The sequence below is a fragment of the Alligator mississippiensis genome, chromosome 1, assembly GCF_030867095.1.
Source record: "Alligator mississippiensis isolate rAllMis1 chromosome 1, rAllMis1, whole genome shotgun sequence".
In the NCBI taxonomy this organism is placed as follows: Eukaryota; Metazoa; Chordata; order Crocodylia; family Alligatoridae; genus Alligator; species Alligator mississippiensis.
In genome coordinates, this window is record NC_081824.1 from 267,162,738 (window position 1) to 267,182,698 (window position 19,961).

At 46.3% G+C, this 19,961-nt stretch overlaps 1 protein-coding gene across 1 annotated transcript; it reads right to left on the bottom strand.

Moving 5' to 3' along the window:
• Positions 1-5,445: 5,445 nt before the first annotated feature.
• Positions 5,446-19,961, bottom strand: STYXL2 (serine/threonine/tyrosine interacting like 2). Its single transcript, XM_006262266.4, has 5 exons — positions 19,833-19,961; positions 13,509-13,603; positions 12,781-13,012; positions 11,773-11,990; positions 5,446-9,036 (listed from the first exon to the last, which is right to left on the bottom strand). The coding sequence occupies exons 1-5, from the start codon at positions 19,940-19,942 to the stop codon at positions 6,197-6,199; spliced, it is 3,495 nt and encodes a 1,164-aa protein (XP_006262328.2). The 5' UTR covers positions 19,943-19,961; the 3' UTR covers positions 5,446-6,196.

The following is a 19,961-nucleotide window of genomic DNA, read 5'->3' on the forward strand; positions in this document are numbered from 1 at the left end:
CCCTCTTGCAAAACAGTAGGCAAATGCCATTGGGCAAGTGTCAGGCCCAATACCCACTGCTGCCTTTTGACTTTCACTGAAGGATTGTGGGGAGGAGGAAGCTGAAGAGTCACAGAAAGAAATCGTCTCTGAATACATTTGGATACCTTGCTATTCTTTTTATCTAGTATAGGACCACGGAGATGGGTGTAGGAGCCATTCCCCCTGCAGCTCTGGTTGCCTGAAACAGTCTTTGTGAATCTCTCCTCTTCACTGAGTCTCCATCTCCTTTTAAATTCTCATCTTAAAAGCTGACTTTTCTACCCTGCCTCTAGACCTCTTCATTTCTATCCCTCCTGGTTATTGGCCTTATGACTGAATGCTTTAATATTTTCACCATACAAGGTCTTTATGTTACTGTTTCATGTAATTTATACCTGTGAGCTGAAGCCTTTCTCAGCCTGCTCTCAAGCACAGCCCACACACTGCGTAGAGTCCAACATCACCCCCTCCTTGCTTTGGGGTCTTTGCTTTTATTAACAAAGATATCAACAATAAGAAAACAACATTCAGCTGTTTCTAAGGGTTCTCTCCCTCGACTACTCAACCCACATCCTAGACTGTCTCTCCCCAGTGAGCCATTCTCATTTCCTTTTTATACAAGTGCACTAATAAGCCACCTTCCTCGGTGAGTCAGCAGAACCCACTTAACCCTTTCCTAGAAGGGTCACAACTTGCTAGCAGGGTTGCGTGTTTCAGTCCTGAAGACAAAGAACGGAGGGTCTTCAATAATTTAATTCTGTAACAGCCTTGGGATGCAGTTTAAATGAAACATGCTACAGCCTGTGTTGTATTATGTGAACTGAAACCAACCTCTAAACCACATGATGTTCACCTGTCTCAACATAAAATGCTGCCTATTATTTCTAGGGAAATGCTTTGTTGAGGAGGGCAGCCAATCACAGGGAGAAAAAGACAGTTTCAACAGAATCCAGTCTATGTTACTAACAGAGAACTTGGTCTTGGAAGGTGCTGAGCGTATGACCCTGTTCCAGCAAAATTCTTAAGCAATGGTTTCTTTTGGCCACTCGTAGTCCCGTTGGAGTCACTGGGACTACTCAAGTGCTTTCACTTGCAAGCTTTTCTAGATTGGGATCAGCATCCTGCAGATGCAAGCTTGGATTAAGCTGTAAATGCAGAATACTGTAATGTATTAAGCAACTCCACCAGGGGAAATGGGAAGAGACAATAAACAAAGGACAGCACTATGCAGGCTAATTCTCAGGGCATGGGATTTTCTGGGCCAGATCCTCAACTGGTGTTAAGAGGTACTGCTACCAGCTGTGGATCTAACCTAGAAATAGTTTGGGATGTGGGGCTCCTCCCAACAAAAATAATGAGAGATGAATCTGAGCTTGCATTTCCACTGCTTTAAAGGAATGTCTCACATGTGGTAATAAGCAGTCTGATTTATTAGAATGGAAGTGCACTGTAAGCCTTGCAGCTCCACTGCAGAAGGCAAACTGAACACCTGAAGCGTTTGCAAAACCATGTTCCTTATTTTTTTGAAAAATGTAGTCCAAGTTTCCTGTGAAGAAAACAAAACAAAACAAGAAATAAAATCTGTTCCTTCCTTTGTGGCCCTACATATGTCAGTGTTCAGTCACTTGATTCTGAAACTCCCTCTTTCAATCAAGAAGCACTGAGCATCTCTCAGTTGCCCTGGCCCTGGTTGTCAGAAAGAAACACCTTTGTATTTGAAAGATGGAATAATGCCCACTCTGCAAGGGACAGATGAGTGAAATGATTCAAAAGGTTCTCCTGGGTTTTAAATAAGACAGACACAAAGGTTAGCATTACCTGTTCTTTAGATAGTTCCGTCGATGTGCATGGTACCATACAGTCATACTGGAAGACAAGGTCCCTGCCCTGTGGAGCTTACAAACTATAAGGGATAATTAACATATTGAGAAATAACAAATGCATACCAATAGCGGTCTCTAAATATCATAGAGAGATGGGGAAGAGAAAATAAGAATATGGAAAGAGAACAATATTTATGGGAGAGGAATATTGCCATGATGATTCAGCTCTCCATTTGTTTCTGCCTTGTATTTATTTTTGTGAAGGTTATGATGGAGTTCTCTGGTGTTTCAAAATATAATTCACATGACAGAAGGAAGAGAGATTTCCAGAATGGTAACAGAAAGTTAGATGAGGATGCTGTAAGGTGAGATTTGAAGGAGATATGGGAAGTTGACTGGTGACATGCTGTTTGACCATAGAGTAGTTCCTTGATGTGTCAGAGACATACAGGGTACATCTACATGAGACATTTTACTGCGCATTAGACTTATCTAATGTGCAGTAAAGCATCACTGTCTACATGTGCACAACAATTACTGCGCACTAGATTTAATGCACTGTTTTCTAGTACCTACAGATATCTCAGTACCTCCATCTTTTCCCTGCCAGGAAAAAGGGTAAGACAGAATATGACTACACACATTGCAGACAGCCTCTGAAATGCACATGCGCAATATCAAATTGAATTTAGGACCTTTTGCTCCAAAATAGACCTCTGTCTCTCTAACTGTATCAGACTATCAACTAAAAGGCAGTCAGCAGTATTAAGGCATGTATTCTCTTGGAGACTTCTAGCCACTAGCAGGAGAGACACTAATCATATGAGAGTAGAGCCAGATCCATCTAGTGGAGGGCAGTGGTACTACAGAAATAAATCATATAAAATGCAGAGAGAAGTGACATTTTTGCTGGATCAAGCCCCTGAAAGTGCCGTATAGCCATGACCAAACACAAGTGCATGGATGCAGAATGCTTGCAAAGGGCCCAATTTTGTGACCTTCATTGCATGAAGGTTCAGTTGAAAATGTTCCAAAATGGAATGCCCTCAGTGACTTCTGTCCGTGCACACTGGGAGCAGGGCTGAGCTGTGTCACCTGCTCCCGGCACTGTCTTCAGATTGGGAGGGGGAAAGGGGAATGGAAGGAGTTCAGTTTGGAGGTTTTTTTAGCTGGCACTGGAGAGAGGGGTGGGGTGGGTGGATTGGAGTCCCCTCCACCTTGGGGCAGATGACTCCAATACACCTGCCCCCACCCTTCAGCACTGGCTGGGCAACCCCCAGAATGAGCTCCCTCTGTTCCCTTTCCCTCCTCCCATTCTGAAAACAGTGCTGGAGCTGGGAGAGGGGGAGGGGGGCTGCTAAGGGAGTGTGGCTGCAGGCTTGCAGCAGCTGTAAACAGCAGTTCAATCTCCCAGCCCCTGGGACCCAATGACTAACACCTGTTGGGTCTGGGGGATCATTGTAACTCATGGCGCTTCCTGCAAAGCACTATGAGTTACAACAGGGAGCTGCTCTTCTGTCTGCACCTTTACAGCAGGGGTGTCAAACCCACAGAGCAGGGGATCAGACCCACAGGCTGGCCCTACATGTTGGAGCCAGCATGTAGGGCAGTCTGACATTGGTAGCTTATATAGCTCATGCCCTGGACCAACTCTGCAAGCTGTATGCAATACATGCTGGCACCAATCCAGAGCTCATGTGCAGAGCCAACATGGGGTGTGTGCTGTGAGGTGACCATGCTGGACCAGCCTTGTGTGCTGGCTCTGGTGCATGGGGCCTGCAAGAGGGAGCCAGAGTTTCCTCTTACTTTAAGGGATACTGCAACAGGCTAAGCTGGCTGTGTGGGGGCCAGCAGCTAGGAAGCAGACTAGCTACTAGAGAGCTAGTTGTCAGAAAGCAGGCAGGCCCCCACAACAGGATGTGGGCTACCCCTTGGGAGTGACTGGCTCAGGAGCTAGCTGCAAAGAAGCAAGCTGTGCAGGGGGCAGACATCTAGGCAGCCCAGAAATAAAGAGATAAAAGCAGCCTGTAGCCATGCAGAGCTAAGCCGCAGCAGAGAAGGTTAGGTTCATCATCAGGTCAAAATGGAAACCCCTGTAGGTGACTGGAAGGTCATCTGACATGAAGGGATGGGGTGATGGAGGCACATAAGGCCAGGCAGGCAGGCAGTTTGGCCCTGCAGGCATCAGGGAGAAGGGCCCCTGAGCAGGGTGGCTGCAGAGAGGGACTGGCCTGCACCCAGGCTGTCCCCAAGAGATGCAAATAGAGAGTTAAAGGGGACTTATAGTCTGCAGGGAAGTTATTGACCCAGTGTGGGGAGAGTTTTTTTGTTATACAGCCAGTGGGCTTGCATTTATGTTCTGATTAAGAACTGGAGGGCCAGGTTGTGGCTATAGGGGCGATCTGGCTGGGCACTTGGTAGTAGGCAGCCTAGTTGGATGTCAGGGACCTAGAAGGCAGAAAGCAGTGCAAGAGCCACAGTTGGTGTGAGAGGGCCGGGGGTCCAGAGAGTGGAAGGCTGGTGCCAGAGCAGTCCTAGGCCAGGACAGCCAAAGCCTGGAGGGGAATTAGGGCCAGGGTCCCAGAAACCTGAGCGACGCTTGGCAGGGCCAGGGGTTTGGCAGGCTAATAGGAGAGCAACAGGTGGGCCAGAGGGCCCAGTGGATAATTTAAGGTACCACCTGTGAGGCATGGGCATGGCTGTAGGGGCAGTAGGAGACCACAAATAGCTCTTAAGCTAACTGGTGCCCTGAGGCACTGATGGGGCCGAGGGGGGACCCCACTTAGGGCTTGAAAGACAAGACTGGAAGTCAGTCAGGTATGGGAGGGATCAGCTGGCCAAAGTAGGCTTGGGCTCTCTCTGTGATTCTAGGGCAGTCTCTCTTCTACAATAAATTAATTCCATCAAGGCATGACAGATGAAAGGAAAAGAGAGGGTACCCTGAGGCTCTAGAGTGGGGCACAAGCTGCTCAGCCACCAGGCGGCGTCATAGCCACCCTGGGGCCCGGTCCAGGTAAGTGGGCCTAGTATACGGGCCCGATCTGGACTGGCCTCAGAGCCAGTGCACAGGACAAGGCTGGTGGGGTTCTGTATACAGGCCGCAACCTGAATTGGCAACATGCACTGGCTCCATCCCCGCACCCCACACGCAGCATGTGCCAGCATTGGTTCAGGATTTGCATTGCATGCACAGCTGGCATGGGCTGCTTGCTGCATGCAGCGTCCATGCTAGACTGACCCTGTATTCTGGCTCTGGAGAGCAGAGATGGTCTGGGAACCGAGCAGATCTTGGAACCAGCAAGCAGTGCGGGCACTATATGTAGTATGTGCCAGACTGGCTCTACACACTGTAAGTGGCACACAGGACCAGAGCCAGTGCATACCATATGTAGCACACAAGGTCAGTCTGAGACCCACAGGCCAGATCCTCAGTCTCCATGGGCCCCCCCAGGCTGTATCTTTGATACCCTTGATTTAGAACATTAAATTCTAGAGGAAGAATACGTTCTTGTCACTGTATTGGTTATATCAGTTCTCCCGCATAGGCATTGAGATCCACCCTAGATGTGTTCATTTTAAAAAGAGACAGACTATCAAGCACTGCATTCAGAATGTTTCTGTATGCTCCTTTCAGTAACATACATCAGTAACATTTGGTACAGTCTTCTTTTGCTTTCACAATCATTTCCCTCTCCTATTAAGTGACCAACCAGGATTCCCCACTTTGCCATTTTTGCTGACATTCATGACATTGGTGGGGGTAAAAAAAGGTGGGCTTCTGCTAAATAAGAAAAGGGGTATTAATAAGAAATTATCAGTAACAGCAAAGCTATTAAGAGAAGAACCTACATTTTCAAAGGAAGGTTGTATATTATCTCTCCTACTTCCAATTTAAATGAAAGTAGAAAAAAATGCTGGAGCAGCTCTTTAGTGAATCTAGAAACTTGATATAATCAAAATGGCTTTGGACCAAAGTCTTGATTTGTGGGCACTATCCTATGGGGCATAATGGCATTACCTGCATTTGCTAATAAAATATTCTTCAGATGCAAGTAGCTCCTTATGCTTTTTATACCTATACTGATCACTGAGCACAAGCTGCTTCTTTTCAGCAAGCCACAAATACTTCCAGTGCTTGACCTCCTCCTACCAAGGCTGTTGGTTAAAGAGAAATAAATGCTTGCAGGACATTAGCAATGTTCTGCCAGCCATGTAGTATGATCCACAAATGTAATGGTGAATGATTCAGGTGATAGCTGGGTCTGGGACTCCTGAACAGAAAGCTCTCCCCCTTTCCCCAGAGTTGAGATTCGATTACAGTCCACCTAGAATCTTCAAAATCTTATCCTTTATCATTCTTCTCTCCTTCGCCGGAGCTTTGCCTGAGTTTCTTCCAGCCGGTTTCTCCAAGCAGCAATAATGGCATCATCATCCATTTCCTCTTCCTCTTCCTTGCGGGTGCTGTGCCGGTACTGTGAGGATCTCCTTGATGCAAACCTCTCCTCACTTTTTTCCACTTTCTCTTCTTTCTCTCCATCCTCCTCAGACTTTGAAAAACTTTGGGTGAACTTTCTCTTTGCTCCAAATTCAGACATATCGGTCCTGGACTCTTCTTCAGATTCTTCAACATGTCGGGATCTGAATCGACTGTGTGCTGATGCTTCAGGAGATTCAGAGTCAGAGGATGGTTCAGGTGTTTTTCTGAAAAAATATGGCTCTGGGCTTTCTTCCCTGGAACTTGTCTCACTAACCTTTGATCGGGTGAACTTGTACATTTCCTTATCCTTTTCTGCAGAGACAGAGGAAAATCTTGATGTGGTTCTCAGTGAATCACCATTAGACTCAGAGGAAGAAAAACTGTCCAGTTTCGCTCTTTGGGATCTGGAGAATCTGTAGCTGGATGATTCTGATTCAGAGTTTACCTGTCTAACAGTGGAGGATCTGTTGTGTTTCTCACCAGCCTTCTCACTCTGGGTATGATGTGATGGCCTTTCTTCTTCTTTCAGGTCATTGAGCCACTTGCTAACATTCATCTCTGTCTCTGAATTCATGGCACCAGTATTTGCATATTGACCGGAGAAAGCAGAAGCGGTATGATTTCTGTCAATATCTGTTTGCAAGGGGTATCTAACATTGCCTAGTGTGCTTTCTGTGTCATCTTTTACTTTCTCTTCTTCATCTTCTCCCTTGTCCTTTTTCTTTTTAAATAAAGTGCTGCGTTTGTTGTCTCTGACAAGCTTTTCAATTTGATAATCTGACATTTTCTCCCTCATCTCCATTTGCATCTCCTTCTCCTTCCGGCTGAGTTTCTTCAGGTCAACATCATCTGCGAAAAGACTGAACAATGGCTTGCTTGTCTGTGTCACTCGCAAGCTGGACCCTTCTGTCCTTGCGCTCATTGAGGTGTTGCAAGACAGGACAGACTGGGTATCAGCACAGTGCATGTCCCGCTGGCGGAGTAGTGAACCAGCTAGAGATGAGCCACTCTGTGCACTGAGGAGGGAGATCTTGTCATCATCTAGGTGCCTGCCAAAATCACCTGACTTCATGCTGGAAGCCATTTCAGAGGGTGGGCGGGACAGCATCAGTATCTCACTTTGTTTCTGAGCGATGGTTTCACTAACCACATTGGCAATCCAGTTCTGAATACTTGCCATGGATATTGTATCACTTGGGCCAGCTTGGAGGTTAGGTAAAGGTATAACTGGCATTTGGGGCTGCATGGCCCCAATGCTGCTTCTGGTCTGAGATAAAGGTGGGAGGTTACTCTGCACACTTAGTGCAGAAGCTGAATCATCAGCACCACTTATGGAAGGTGTTGAAGGCCAAAAAGCTGACAGTGGGATACTGCCACTCATTGCGCTCTCTGCTTCCCAGCTGCACAGGGACTGGCTTTCTTCCAGGACCTTCTTTGAATGTTCAAGCAGCTCCGCTCGCCTCTGCTTCTTTTTAGCTGAGGCAGAATCTTCGCCCTTGGCAAGCTCCACAATCTCATTCTTGTTTTCACTGCCGACCTTTTTCTGGTGTTTCATTTTCCAGGCCTGGTAAGCAGTCAGGTTAACATCTGACAGACGCTTCTCTTCTGTGGCCTCCTCACCTGGCTGGCTGCCCTCTTCCACTTTGGGGCGTTCGGATGATTCAAGGTCCTTCTTGTGAAAGCCAAACTGGATTCTCTTGATCTTCCATCTTTCAAGAGGAGTCAGCTTGTCTTTGTTCTTTTGGCAGAAGTTATAGAAGGAGCTGGTATCTGAGAACACACTTTCCTCATCCACATCCCTGACCTTTCCTCCTGGCCCTTGTTCTGGACTGTCCTCACAACTTTTATTCCTAGAGCAATATCGCTGAGCTGCTTCTTTCTCAATCTCTAGTAGCCTTTGGTTCCACATGTCCCAGGTGCTCTCTGTAGACATAGAGTTTGTGCGGCCCCTTGTCATCCTTTTGATGCCACTGGCTTCCAGTTGTTGCTTCAAGATTTGGATGTCGAGGCTGCTCACGCTCTCAGTGTCACTGAATTCACTTGAATGATAGGGTCTTCCTCCCATGCTACAGTCTTCATCCTCCCTCTTGGGTGGACATTTACCTTCCACTTGGTATTTCTCATTTCTGCACTGCCACTCTTGGATCATTCTCTCCACATCCTCCTCAGATTCTTCCCCAGCCTGGTCTGGAAGCCTCAGAGGTTTTCTTTCTTCCTCCTTGTTTGGTAGCTCCCTTGCAGGCAAGCCTTGATTTTTTCTCCACTCCTCATACAGCTGTTCCTCCTCTTCCTCACTGATGAGAGTAGGCTGCTTGGAAGCCAAACTTGATTTTCCCAAGGATGAGGAGCTCAGAACACTTCCGAGGATGCTGGTGTTATCTTCTTCCTCCACTGTGATGGAGTGCACTTTGGCTCCCATGACACTTCCAGAGTCCTCTGCCCCAGACGGCAGGGAACAAGCCCCTGCTTGGATGACTGAACTCTGGCTAGCGGTGTCATCCTCACCAGCAGCATCCTCCTCCTCTCGCTCCTCCAGCAGCTGCTCATTGAGGTCCCTAAGCTGTTTCAAAAAGCCATCATTGGGGTAAATAGCACGCTTCTTTCTCAGGGTCATCAAGGCCTCCAAGATGGTCATGTGGTGATAGATCATCAGGTAAGCAGCCACCAGCACAGCTGAACGACTGATTCCCATTTCACTGCTCACCAGGATTTTACCTACAGGTTTCAAACATAATGATAGTCAATGGCTTTCAGTGACATAGCGAGGTTATTCTGAAATGCATACACAAATCTAATCTATAGCACATTGAAGTCCATGGGACTCTTGACGTCAGTGGATTTTGAATTAGACTAAACCTACGTATTTGCCTGCCTATTTTCTTGGTTTCTTCTTTTCTTAAAAAATTGCCATAATTAAAGTGTAGGCAACTAAGATGCCAAAAGTTAGCAGGTTGATATACGCCAAGAGGAGTGGTTGTCACATGTCAGAATAAGATAAATTTATTTTCTGTGCTGTAGCAGTTGGAAGGGGACAAACCCCCAATAATTAGATTCTATATATGGAAAATTTATGAATTTGTTATAATTTTCTGGGTATCGCATCTACTTATTTGGGAGTAATTTTATAACTAAGATTATCTTCTATTCAAGTGAATACAGTAATACATTTCCTCAGAGAGTCTCAAAGTACTTTACAAACATTAGTGAGTTGAGCCTTACAACCCAGCTGACTGTTGTATGACCTTGGATCAGTCACAGAATCATGGAAAAGCAGAGCTGGAAGGTCATCTAGTTCAACCCCCTGCTTGAAAGTTACTTAACTGACCTGTGTCTCAGTTTTCCCATATGTACAATGGGGATATTAATACCAGTCTCAATGTTAATGATGATGGATCTTAATACCAGTGGGCAAATATATTAATTACTTAATTTTTATAAATTGCTTTGAGATACTTAGATAAAATGCTAAGTTATCTTATATATTTTCCAGGAGACAGCTCTGGTGTGTTAGGTCTACTGCAAGTCAGAACTAATGAGCTATCAGGGTTATATTGGTTCTCAGGAATGGAATAGCCAGGTCACTGGCTGGTATAGCTGAGGTTTCCATAGTAAAAACTAGTTTAACTTGTTCAAAAGACTGGGCACGCATAGACTTGTAACACTACATAACATGCCCTATACTCAGTCTTCTTGTATGTGACTTATTACATGGTATTTGCCACAGAATGCACCTGTTACTGCAGAACTGTGCTTCAGAACTATTATTATTAATAGCCTGTTCTTTCTTTCCATTATCACATTTTCTCACATTGAATGCACCCTGGAATATAATACACACCTTGTTTTTGAAAGGCTAAATTGTGTTTTTCTAGAGTTTTCTAGATTTTTCTAGAGTTATGGCTGCATAGAGCAGGAACAGAGCCTAAGTTTCAGCTCACTCATCCTCCTTTTCCTGTTTAACTAAAGCTGGCTGCAGCTGCAGACTGGTCCTCATGGGTGGATCTATGATTCTGAAAACAACTAAAGAATCTCCAAGACTGTGAAATAAGAGAAGAAAGACCAGGAGTAGCTAGCAGACAACAACATTAGTTCGATTAATGGAAAACCAAAAACTTTAAAAAGAAGAGACAATCAATACACTTGTGGAGTGAAGAACAATGAACCAGTAAGTCATCTGACTCCCTTAGCTGCCTGAATAGTAATGCAACAGCTGTTGCATCACGGAGCAAGAATCAAAACAAGGTGTTTCTATCCTGGACAGAAAATCAGCTTGACCACTTAATATATGCACCCCAATTTTGGGGGTCGATTTGGGGGGGAAAAGGTACATGTTTTATGTGAGAATATATGATACTTTCATACCTTTTTATACTTAAAATTAAATTTTCCAAGCATAGCATGAGCATCAAGAAAGCACAGCTTTCTGACAACCTGAAACTGTAATTCTTAAATGTTTATATATCTGAGTGTCAACATGCTGTTTATGTGAATGTGCTGATCACGCTGAAACCTAAGGAGGCCACCAATTTAAATGTCAGTGCCTCACTGCTGATATTTACCAGAAACATACAATTAATATGCCTAGTTCTGCAATCCCTAACTGCCTCATACACTTAGCTGAGTCCCCAAGTAACTTCTTAACTCAGCTGACAAAACTTCCACCTTCCCCTACTGAATCAACATAATAATAAATTATCTACGTAAAAATCAGCAGCACATTAAAAATGAAATTGCAGAATAAAATTAAGTGAATCAAATGGGAAAATAAATAATACAAGGGATACCATCTAACTGATTGTATTATTCCTTTTCATGTTTAATTCTATAATGATCTCTTTTTTAATTTTAGCCAGAGCTTCTACAGAATTTCCAATTTGCTACACTGGAGTTCCAAGCAAACAATGGTGGGGACTGCTGTAGAATTTCAGTCTAAAAGACTATGCAGAGGCCTTGACTATAATCACCCGGAAATGTGTCCTCTCTTATGTCTAATTGCTTTGGTCATCCTAATAATACACTGGTCCTTACAGTGGTCTTGTGGTAGATAACTTTGCAAAGATGAGTATCTCAGGATGCAGAGACTTAGATAGCCTGGACCAGGGTTTGTATTGTTGCTTGAAATAGGCTCAAGAGGCAAACTCATCACAAGGGTTGGGTGAAGATGTCTTGTAGCAGACTCAGTTCCAGGGGGGTGGGCTCTCACTAATGGCCAGCTCTAGACCAATTCTTTCTGCCCACATTTGCCCTCCCTCTTCTGATCCATTTTTGACCTGTCTCACTTTGGAATGCCCGTCATCCATGAGCCTGTGGAATTAACCAGGATCCCTTATGTCTGCATCTGCACTGGAGCCACTTGGTAACTGCAGATCTTTCTCTGAATGTTCTCTGTGATGCCAGCCCCATCTATGGATTTTGAAGTGTTCATGAACTAATTCACTCTTTTATTCCTACCTCTGTAAGTCAGCAATGCTTCATCGAGGAATTCTGCAGCCTGGTGGAAGTGTTTGGAGATGTCCATATCTGGGAAATCATCCACCTCAATGCCCAGGTACTGGATATTCAAGCCATTGTAGAAATCTGACCCTGTGTACACACCAGTACCATGAGCTGCATTTAGGATGTGGGTGATGCCAAGTCTCTTCAGACGGCCTTTGTTCACTGCGACACTCCTTCAGAAGAGAAATAGGGACTTTAGACTTTGGCTTCTCTTTGAGGAACAGGGGAGAGTCAGTCCACTAGCAGCCATCAGAAAATTTCTAGCCTGTTACCGTAGTGTATACACACCCTTACCCAATCACCTGCTCCTTTTCTGGTTGCCCAAGACTTCTTCAGATTTTTCTCTGCAACGTTCACTGGGCTGCTAAAGTGTTAAACCTGTCCTCTCTGCATCTTAACAGGTCCGCCTTCCCTTCCAGCTTGGTTGCCACTCACCCTGCCCTCCTGGGCTCATGCAGTTCTGTTATTTCTTTGTTTTAATCACCTTGTGACTGACCTCATACCACCCTCTCCCCTTCTAGCATCTTTTCTGCACAGGTCCCGTGGACAGCAGAGCCATAAAACAGAAGCTGTTGCTGCTTGTACTCCATAAATTGCATGTTTCTTTCCTCTTTTAAAAAACAGAGGAGCTAGTTCTCATGTCTGGGCCAAATTCCAACTAGATAATTTAATTTTTCCCATCTTTTCTCTGGGGGTTTAATCAGATATAGTATTGTTCTCCACACTCTTTCCTACGTTGTTGTGAAATGTTGCTATGCAGTATGGAAAAGCTGCTGGGCTCCACCCCGAAGTGTTTGCTTTTCAGTGTACAGTGATTGCTGTAAACATGGTCTGTAAAATGCCTTTGGATCTCAAGGGATGAAAGGCATTAGATACATGTAATATATATTATGCCTTCAGTGACATGCTCTAACCCTTTGCTAAGAATTTTGCGCAGCTTCAATGGCAAAAGCTCATACTCACTTCTCTGCTATGAAGACATTGGGCCAGACTTCATCCACAGGATCTTTGGGGGCTTCTAGCCTGTCTTTCACCAGTGCCCTCTGCAAGTCCATCACACATGGTGTGTTGAACAGGCTGGTGTCATCAATCTTTTCCTTAACTCGGTTATACAGGTCCTCTACCAGCAGCTGCTTTGCAGATTCCAACATCCCCAGACAAACTGTATCTGCTTTGACCTCTTTTGTCTTCAGCTCTGGAATAAACTGACACCATCACTAAAAGCATGTGCAAGACTTCCTGGCATTTTTATCTTTGGAGCAACCTATGAAGGCCTATGTTCAACAGTGTTTCCACACACTTCCACATGTGGGCACATATGTACTCAGGTAGTAGCATCAAGGCAATTAGTAACAGGTTGAGTGTGGTACACTTCCCTTTCTACTCACACTAGCTATAGGCTCATTCTAATTCTACATAGAAAGCAAATTATCTAGTAGTTAAATCAAGCAACAGGCTACTAGGACTTCTGCATCACAGTCCATGACTCTGCCATACCTTGTGTGACTTTAGGACAAGTCATCAAACTTTCTTTTTAATGGATGTACAACAGAAAGAGTAACCTGCCTATCCTGTGGGCATTACAAGGCTTCAAGAAGGTTAGTCTGGCAGATTGAGATCCCTGGATGAAAGGGGCAAAACACATGCAACCAAAGTGTGTGTTCCTTACCCCACCTTCTTTGCCCCCTTACCTTCATTGATTATCTGTTTGGCAGCCACAGCAGAAGACAGGTGGATTGGCTCCATGAAAATACTCTCTGTGTCTGTGTCTGACATTATTGAGCACCTGCCAATCAAGGAAACATTTAAGCAAACACCTCCTCTCAGCCACAGCTCTGGTACTGCAGCTCTCCTCAACCACTTCAGCATGTAACAGCAGGGAAGCCAGAGAACAGGTCTTACGGGGAGGTGAGGGAACCCCACCCCCAGGATGCAACAAACTCCATGCATCTCCTTTGCTTTTGGAGGATACCCTTAGTCTCCGAAACATGTCTGCAAGAGGTAGAGGCTGGGGGGTTCTTGTGGGAGAAGTTCTAAAGACAGTAGTGAAAGTGTTAGTGACAACAGTAGGTTGACACCTGTAGATAGTGGAGATCCAGTGTAGGGGAACTGCAGGGATGAGTGTGCATGTTTGAACTGTAAGAAAGGTGCTTCCTTGGAAGGAATTATCAAAGGGCTTAGACACTTGCTGAGGTAGACTAAGGTATCTGAAGCACTTAGAAATAGACATCCTTTTCTACTCTATATTGATTCTTGAGCCCCTCTCACCACCATAGTATCTGCACATCATTCTGTTGCAGTCCAGACATAACCATCTTGATCTACTTCCTTTGCTATGATACCCTGAGTAGAAATCAGGACTACAGTATGCCATGAAAGTATACAAATCATGTTCTACCTGAAGATTGCTCAACAACAAATAATGCTACAAATTTGGCTCTTTTCAATTAACAAATTGCCCGAAAGCACAGCTGGATTTATTTGCCATATGGTTTAAATCAAATCAAATGGTGTCGAATTCATCCAGCCTATTGGCTGGATGAGGGGCCTGGGGCAAGTCTGAGTTGGATCAGGCACATAGATTGGCTCCATATGCCAGATTCAGCCTGCATGCCTGGTCCAGTGTGGGTGCTGCATGCCCTGGACAAGCTGCATGTGCTGTTTGCAGTCTGTGCGCTGGCCTTGGCCCTGCATGGAGTACATGGCGCATAGGGTTGGTTTGGGTCATGAGGTACATTCAGCACGTGCGGTTGGTCTTGGGCATATGCTGTATGTGTTGTCTGTTCTGGCCTGGCTCTGCAGGCTGGGTCCAGCACACAGGTTAGTCTATAGGCCTGGTCCAGACTGGCCTTGGTTCCAGTCCAGTGCAGCTGCCACAAACAGCATGTGCCCTAGAACAGACCCCCATACCAGCTCCAGCCCTGCAGGATACATTATGCTTGGGGCCTGGATGTAGCATGGGCGGCTTCTTTGTGGCTCTGATCTGGACCTGCTCTGGATCCTGTGTGCAGTGCTTGAGGCCAGGGTCAGCATGTGCTGCATTCAGAGCAGGGCTGGTCAGAGATCCTCAGGAAGCACTGTGAGTCAATTGATAGGGCTCCATGGGCTGAATTCAGGCCATGGACCCTATCTTTGACACTCTTGATTTAAATGAAAGCAGTGCAGTCTATGAATCTCCTACGAATTACCATGCTCTCCACATTGATTGCTTCATATTTTGAGTGTCACCTGATGCACATGGTATTGTTGCTGGTCTCTGACTGGACAGCTGTGCAACCTGGCTGCTAGTACATGGCTGCTGGTACACTGTGTGTGAATGCATATTTACATGACCCTTTTTATTCTGCACACATTCCTGCAAACAAAATTTGCTTATCTGGGTATTAGTGAGAAGTGAAATAAAGGGGATACAGTGCAATCAAAGTGAGTTCACAGCTTCTATTTGAACATCTCTTGCCCAATATTTTTTCTAGACTAGTTACTCATCTCTAACACTGACTGCTGACCTTTTATAGTCCCTCCGCCTTTGAGTTACTAATGTACAAGTAAGCGCTAAAGATCACCAGTACCAATTTGTTTCCATGACTGAAGGAGACAGGAAATGCAAGCCTTCTATGTGAACAAAAACACTGTGTTTTATTGTTAATTAAAGCAGAAGGAGGCTTTGATTTATTTACACAGAATGCAGGGAAACATTTATTTTATGCTACATCATCAGCATGATTCCTAAACTGTTTGAATGGCTGAATGGCTTTGACTCTCCATAAATGGAGGACACAACCAGCCTGAAGGGGCTCTTCTCAGTTAGATACCAGCTTGATTCCACCTCTCATCAGCAGGGGAGATACCATATTGTTTTAGCCCAGGTGGTTTTACTTATCTGGCAGGAAAGATACCCTTCTTCTCAGCTTGAATGACTCAGTGTAGTTCAAGGGTGAAGGCCTGTTCCTTGCACTGCAAGCAGGATGACCCCTGCAAGACTCTATAACGCCTCCAGTGTGAGGATCTTGGCTACACCTGGTGATGGGGGATTGATCTTAGGCTCTTACTCTAGCTTGCTCCTTCAGCCTTTTGACTAGGGTCAAGTGAGACTAGGGGTCATCTGAATGCCAAGGCCTCTGGATTTGGGGCTTGCACATAGGATGTCTGCCGTGGATTTGGGAGTATATGAAGCCTCAAACTGATGATGAGTCTTGGAGGTAGTATACTTGCTGGTGGTAGTGCCACACAGACTTGAACAATTGAGCTCTGCTCAGTTGATAGAATTTGGAACCAATCTGGCTGATTTGGCCCAAAACATGACATTAAAAAAAACCTGTTCAGTGGACTATGTGAAATGAGTTGAGGCTGGGGGTCTCAGTTCCATTCATGGGACAGGTAGCCCATGATAAAAGCGTCCAGAGAAATGGGTGCTAACTGGGCTCCTAGTTGTCAGTCTCAACAGGTGGATCAAGGGGTGGTCAAGCTATGTAGACTGAACTCCCTGTCAGACTTGAAGGAGTCTCTCTGGGTTTTGGGTGAGAAGCATTAGCAGGGGCTATACAGAAGATACTCACCCTTGCTGCTGCCAGTACTGAACTTAATGGATAAACAGAACACATCAATCTATGGGGCTATTAGTACACCTAGAATTCATCTGTGCTCAAATATAATATTAAAGAAAGGGATGTATTTGGTAGCCATGTTAGTCTGAGACAAAAAGGAATGCAAAACTCTAGAACGCTTGGTTCAAAGATGATACCTTTTATTAGACCAATTAAGAAATCGTAAAAAAAAATTAAAAGATAATTTTTTTGCGATTTCTTAGTTGGTCTAATAACAGGTATCATCTCTGAACCAAGAGTTCTAGAGTTTGCATTAACAAAAGCTTCCCACCATGAAGGATAACATTTCTGGAAAGCCTGTTCTGCCCTACCTGACACTAGCCCCAGGGCACAGCGTTGCACTGGGGTTAAATAGCTAACTCTGCGGGTTCGCTCTGCTCTGCCTGGAATCGGTGAATATTTCAGTTTCACCCGCTAGAGGGCTCAGATGTCTCAGGATTCTGCACACACCACTCTGGCGGCTAGCTGCATTAATTAAATTGGTTCCCATAGTAACTGGGCAATGGAGGTTAGCTGGGCAGCAGCTTCCAAACCCAGGAACAGCTGGGGAAGCTGGAGTAGAAGGGAAGGACTGTGCAGTATGATGGGCAGGTGCAGGCAGCACTATAGAGCTCACAGTTCAGCTGAGACAGGGTTAGAGGAATGGGGAAAGAGGTAGAGGTGGCAATTTTGCCCTATTATTGTAAAGGAATAAACTCATTCCCTTCCCTCTCCCCTCAGTTCAAGACTACCTGAGTAGGTTTTCCACACACCCTCTCCCTAAAGCCCTCTCCACCCTGACATCAGTATGTGATATCCTGGTCTAAATTGACATTAGTGGAAAGTCATGGTGAGCAACTCAAACCGGGGAATTGAGGGACCTCTGGTCCTGATACCTACACTCTGTAGGGGAGGACATGAAACAGGGCAGAGAACCCCATAAGGCCTACAAAAGTGAGGTCTGTAGGGAGCACCTAAAATCTAAGTGTGATTCTCTGGGCTGGGACGACACTGGATAGATGGTAGGTCAGCAGTTCCCGAGCTGTGGGTCACGACCCCAAATTGGGTTGCGACATGGATTTGCAGTGCGGTGCTCTCTCCTGCACCAAGTCCTGCCCGCTGGGCTGCCAAGGCCCAGGGGAAGGGAAGCAGGGCTGGGAGCCCCAAGCCCATAGTAGGCAGCCCGCATCCTTCCCCTTACCTGCCATGGGCTATGCTTTGGCCATGCTGCCCGGGGAAGGGACAGGGGCAGGGATCCAGGCTTTGCGCTCTGGCCTCATCAGCTGCTACTTCCTGCAGGCGGCAGCCAGGACTCAGGTGCTGCTGGGGTCGGGCAACAGGGGGCTGCGGGCCCTGGGGCACCTGGGGAGAGTGGGGAGCTGTGGATTGGGAGTGAGGGGCACCAGCAGGGCCAGGGGGCTGTGTGTCGGGAGTGAGGGGCACCTGAGAGGGTGGGGGGCTGTGAGCTGGGAGTGAAGGGCCATGCTGAGGAAATGGGATCATAAATGGGGTCATGCTGAGGACAAGTTTGGGAAGTGCAGTGGTAGATGCTCACAGATACTGGACAATGCCTCTGTGCAACTGGGCTTTCCTGAGGAAATCCACATGTTTAGCAACATACCCAAGCCTATAGATTTTGTCAAAGAAGAGCTGGGACCATTGTTGGAACCGCAGCCCCTGGCAGCATCTCTAAAGTGAGGTGTGCTGCTAGGGAGGGGAAAGGAGGCACTCACAGACCAGTCTCAAGGGCTGGCTCTCTAGGATTATAGGCTTGGCACTGGACAGACTTCTCAGTGTATAATGGGCCATGAAGATTAAATCCCTCTTACCCTCTGGGACAACTTCTTAAGGACAGGACTGAGGCACACTAGCAGGGGATGCTATGCAGGGAGTTTTTGGTGGGCAGGATTCTCTGGTATCACTAAGCCCATCCTTCCCTCTGTGCTAGGCACCACTCCTCCTGCTGGTGGAAAAGATGTGCTTTGAACTCTGCAAGTTACTGCTAATACTGTTTGGGGCCTACGGTGAATATGGTTTTGCCCTTCCTGTGGCATGCACTCAGGCAGGCTGCAACAAATGCTGATTTGGGGGGACAGGGATGCTCCTGAGCTGTTGCAGGTGGCCCTCAGGCATTTCTCTATGGGGCTTCTAGAATAGCTACAATATCCATACCAGTTCTTCCTATAGCTGCTGCCCCTTCCATGATTGCCTGCTGGTGATGAAGGGAGCAGGAGTGGTGTAGGGAAAGATGCTAGTAAGGCACATGGGTGCAGAACACCCATTTATGGGCCCTGATCCTGGAAGGACAACGTGTGAGCTCCTCCCTAGATCCCCTGTGAATGGAAGTGACCCAAATGTTAATTATGTTTGGCATTGGCAGCAGAACAGGTGAGGGAGGCTGTTCTATTCATGCTGAATGGCTGAGCAGGTGAGGAGGAGGAGAACAAGGAGGAGGAGGAGGCTGCAGTTAACTGAGATTAGGACATGATCATATTGAACACAAGCCCAGAGAATTGTATGGGTAAATTTTAATGAACACAGTAAAACAGAGCAAACAGGCCAGCTGCAGCTGCTAGCAAAGCCCCAGAGTTGAGGCTGCCAGTGGAAACCATTTACTATGTCCCCATTTGCATGTGGCCTCATTTCCCAAAATATCTCTTTCTGAGAAGAATCCTTCCAGACTGGATCCCCATTTCCTGCCTGACCCAAATAAAGCATTTAACACCATATGGGGAGTCCAGTCAGGCATGCTGGATTAGAAAAGCAGCACGAAAGAACACATTTTTGCCATTGTAAGAAAAAGAATCTAATCATGCTAGTTTTGATTGAGGTACCTCAAACATGGCAAAAGCTCATCTTCTGCTAGCTTAGGGGCACCCTTCTGCCTCACACCCAGCCCTCTGATGAGAGGTCAGCCTGAGCCAGAACCCAAATCCTGAGAACCTCGCTGCCTGGGGACAAGGGGGTTGTTAATCTGTGCCTGGGTCTCGCAGGTCCGTATAACAGGCTGAATCAAAACAGTCGACTGGAACATATCTGGACTCAGGGGAGATGTGAAATACTCATCTGAATTCTGCAGCTTAGCTGGCAGAGGGATCGCATAGGGAGTGGACAACCAGTAATCCTTCCTCCCCAGCCCCCCATAGTGCTTTCTGGAATGTGTACGTAGGTGGGGTGTGTGGGAGAAATCTCAGCTGAATGAATGGGATAAATAACATACAAGCTCCATCCCCACAGGCTCTCCCCTCACTCACGTGTGGGCTATGTTGGTGTTTCAGGCAACTGCTTCACAGAGCAGAGGGAAACCCTAGGCCATATTCAGGATCTGAGTGGATGCACATGCATGGCGTGGTGGTGGGAGAGGAGGAAAAGGAAGCAATTCATTATGTGCAGTCAGGAGGCCACAGCGGTCCCCTTTGTAAGTGAGCTTACCGACTCGGGGAGGGGCTGCGGAGATAGCGGGCCTGTACTGCCTTCACATCTGGTCCATCCTCTTCATCTGGTACCACTTGCTCACTGTCTGAGTCCCTGCTGCTTGCCATAGCAGCTGTTGGGGTCTGC